Genomic DNA, 4,159 nt, shown 5'->3' with positions numbered 1-4,159 from the left:
TGTCCTCCGTCTCCTCCCAGTTTCCTCCCTCTCTCTCCTCCCAGTGTCCTCCCTCTCTCCTCCCAGTGTCCTCCCTCTCTCCTCCCAGTGTCCTCCCTCTCTCTCCTCCCTCTCTCTCCTCCCAGTGTCCTCCCTCTCTCCTCCCAATGTCCTCCCTCTCCTCCCAGTGTCCTCCCTCTCTCTCCTCCCAGTGTCCTCCCTCTCTCCTCCCAACGTCCTCCCTCTCCTACAAGTTTCCTCCCTCTCTCTCCTCCCAGTGTCCTCCCTCTCCTCCCAGTGTCCTCCCTCTCTCTCCTCCCAATGTCCTCCCTCTCTCTCCTCCCAATGTCCTCTCTCTCCTCCCAATGTGCTCCCAAGTTTTTCTAAGAGCCATCAGGCTGCAGAAAGGATACAGGTGTTTGTTTTAAGACTGATCGATTTTGTATGTGATATTGTAATGAAATTTGATGCCAAAGAAAAATGCCCATCCTGGATGGAAAGTGTCAAATTAGTGTATGCGACCGGCCATCACACTCCCAACCAGTAGGAGGCGTTAATGCGCCTCTCAATGCTACTATGCTAGCAATCTGTGAATGTATAGTGGAAAGAAGAACTATATCAAACTTGTCGGACAGTTCGGAGATGGAATCTAACACGGATGTCCCGCAGAGACAGTTTACATGTCGCCTGTGTGGTCTGTCTACCCCCTTCACGTACTACGGACAGAAACCACCGAACACCAGATCTATAATGTAGGTAAACATTCATTCTGAAAGGGTTAGCTGTGGAGCTTCACGTGGGAGCGGATGTAGCTCCGAATTGCTGTCTGATTTCATGATAAGAATCAATTCATAGTTTTCACGTGACATGCTCGGTGACCCGGAGGGCAGAAAGCTGCTGGCGATAGCGGCTCACACAGTTGAGACGCAGCAACAGCCGGCAAATTTAGATTCCCACGTTTCTTTGGATCACCTCTCAGCTAAAGAAAAGATATGGACACAAACTGCAAGTGTTGGCGTCTAACGACAACCCAACTATTTAGCTAACTAGCTAACTTTAACTCACTACGACCACTGCAGTTGTTCGCCTCGATACACAACAAACTATGTAAAACCGATTACATAAAGATGTGTTTTATGGCTAAAAATACGATAATTAATATACCTGTATATACTTGTGCTTAGCTTTGATGAAGTGTTTGCTGCAAATACGTGTATAATTGGACGGCTGGGGGTTACGTTTAATGGCACAAATCCACAATCATCTCCTCTGGGTTTTCTTTATCGGGCGGACTTCTATAGAAACACAGCACAGGCTTGTCTCGTCTTCGATTAGTGCATCCGATAGCACAACAACTATCCGGCATTTTGGCAACACAAAAGCAACAGATTCATCGATCATTGAATGATTTTGTGATTTTTCCTTTAATAAGTTGATCATGATTATGATCATAATAAAAAATAAAATACGGTTAGTATGGTGTGCTGCTGAGTCGTTACTGCACGTGCACGCCGGGTAACAACTCCCAGCATAGCGGGGGAGGTGAGGGAGGGACAGGTGAGCTTGAGCGAAGTGAGAGGAGCGGTGTTTGCACAACCACTATGTTGTAAAGGGAGTTGTGTACTGAATGTGTCTGAGAAATTTAAACTGAAGTATCGATTTCATCACGCGAGTATCGATCAATACTGATACCAACATTGGTATTGATACTATCGATATTTTAGATTGATCCGCCCACCCCTAGTTTGGGAATGAAGCTAAATTAACTAGCTTCGCAAAACTTGCCTACACCAGCTTTAACATGTTAGTCTTTTAGCAGACGCTTTCGTCCAAAGCGACATACAAACAGTGCAGTACAGGAGAAAACTAAGGACCAGAGGTGCGTAGTTCCAAAGCAGACTTTATTGGTGGACGGTCTGTATTTGCCAGGCAGAGTGCTAAGTAACCACATCTCGGCTACTGTACCAGGCACGGTGTAAAAAACACTGTCAAATTACTCTCCTAGGTGAAATGTTTATTGCTAACGTCATCTGAATTGTACTTTTGCTTTTGTTTAAAATGCGTTGCAGATTGCTGGAAGAGTGCTATGTGACTAAAGACCCGTTCAGCCCAGACAGGGAGAGGTTCCTGGTGTTGGGGTCTCACTGCAGCAGCTGCAACTCTCCTGTCTGTGTTGGAACTGTAAGGCCAACTACACCACATGATGCATTTCTCCCCCTCTTTCTCCCTCCCTGTCCTATCTTGCTTTCCTCCCTCTTCTCCCCCCTCTCTCCCTCTTCTTCCCCCTATTTCCCCCCTCTCTCCCTATTCTTCCCCCTCTCCCTCTCCAGGGACACTAACCTGCTGTTTCTGTGCAGGACTGCAGCCTGTTCTACACCAGGAGGTTCTGTCTGCCCTGTGTGACTCAGAACCAGAGCCAGTTGCCTCCACAGATCCAGGTTGAGCTGAGCAAGAAGAAATCCAGAAGCACAATGCCCCAGACAGCCCTGTCCTGACCCATATACCCCTGTTCTGACCCAAACACCCCTCTCCTCGTCCAGACAGCCCTGTCCTTCCCTCTCTCCTCCAATCAAAGACTGCATCAAGTCAACAGGTTCAACACAGATTTTGCTTTTGCAGTTGACCCTTGACCATTGGTAGATATCTGCAACTAGACCAAGACTTCCCTGAGGGGAAGACTGTCAGCAGAGGGCGACAGAGACCAGGAAGTGACATGTTGCGGTGACAGGGCAGCTGTGAAACACTGAAATGATCTGACATTTATATTAAATAACAATGTAGTATGTTTTACAATACATGTATGACTGCTGTAATTGATCAATACTGTGTATATTCAGAGTTATTGGAAGTAGTACACAGTTATAGTATATTAACTTTCATTAGAATTTAGATTTTTTTCAATTTGCTTTTATCCAATGCAACGTCCAAAAAGATTAAGTACAGCAGTACCAGGATCAGAAGAGATCTAACCCTGCTAACACTAATACATGCAGAAGTATTGACAGTAAGAGTCTGGATAAGATATTTTACGTATACTCTCAGTGGTTGATACAGTCACGTTAACCTTAAGAACAAAGTATGGGCGGTGCTCGTGCTGGAAACCACTATGTCTTCAGTTTTAAAATCTCTTGCTGTCAATCTCTTTAGCTCACTACTTTTTCCTCTAAAGCCATATTGGTTAAACAAATGACTCGCCAGTTGTTTTCGTTTCAGTACGGAGTTGACAGGAGTGTTTTAATCACGCTCTTGTTTTGATCGAGAGAGGAAGTTTTTTTTTTTTTAGCTCGTACGGTAATGCTTTTAACTTGGGACCAGGACTGCCTTTAAAGTAACATTTGTTTGGTAATTGTGTTCTGGGACAAAAAAACAGAAAGAAATGATTCCTTCATCAAATGATTCTTACTGCACGTTTATGGGACTGGTATGAGTAACCAGACCAAGTTTGGGGCATGTAGGGCCTTTCTAGGCAGAGTTATGGGCCGGACAAAAAGGGAAGACAAATATGGTCATTTAAAAAAAAAATCCAATCCAAAACATGCCCGTAGAGGGGACTCTGATAAGCAGACCAGACCAAGTTTGGGGCATGTAGGGCCTTTCTAGGCAGAATTATGGGCCGGACAAAAAGGGAAGACAAATATGGTAAAAAAAAAAAAAATCCAATCCAAAACACGCCCGTAGAGGGGACTCTGATGAGCAGACCAGATCAAGTTTGGGGCATGTAGGGCCTTTCTAGGCAGAGTTATGGGCCGGACAAAAAGGGAAGACAAATATGGTCATTTTTTTTTAAAATCCAATCCAAAACATGCCCGTAGAGGGGCTTCTGATGAGCAGACCAGACCAAGTTTGGGGCATGTAGGGCCTTTCTAGGCAGAGTTATGGGCCGGATAAAAAGGGAAGACAAATATGGTAAAAAATAAATAAAATCCAATCCAAAACATGCCCGTAGAGGGGACTCTGATGAGCAGACCAGACCAAGTTTGGGGCATGTAGGGCCTTTCTAGGCAGAGTTATGGGCCGGACAAAAAGGGAAGACAAATATGGTCAAATTTGTAAAAATCCAATCTAAAACAAACCCGTAGAGGGGACTCTGATGAGCAGACCAGACCAAGTTTGGGGCATGTAGGGCCTTTCTAGGTAGAGTTATGGGCCGGACAAAAAGGGAAGACAAATATGGTCAAAA

General features: G+C 45.1%; 1 protein-coding gene across 1 annotated transcript; it reads left to right on the top strand.

The window, feature by feature from the left end:
• Positions 1-572: 572 nt before the first annotated feature.
• Positions 573-3,310, top strand: cdpf1 (cysteine rich DPF motif domain containing 1). Its single transcript, XM_062483557.1, has 3 exons — positions 573-731; positions 2,049-2,160; positions 2,337-3,310. Exons 1-3 carry the CDS (start codon positions 622-624, stop codon positions 2,472-2,474), a joined length of 360 nt encoding a protein of 119 aa, XP_062339541.1. The 5' UTR covers positions 573-621; the 3' UTR covers positions 2,475-3,310.
• Positions 3,311-4,159: the final 849 nt, after the last annotated feature.

The sequence above is a fragment of the Osmerus eperlanus genome, chromosome 17 (assembly GCF_963692335.1).
Source record: "Osmerus eperlanus chromosome 17, fOsmEpe2.1, whole genome shotgun sequence".
NCBI classification, from domain to species: Eukaryota; Metazoa; Chordata; class Actinopteri; order Osmeriformes; family Osmeridae; genus Osmerus; species Osmerus eperlanus.
This window is presented reverse-complemented; position numbering and strand designations above follow the sequence as displayed.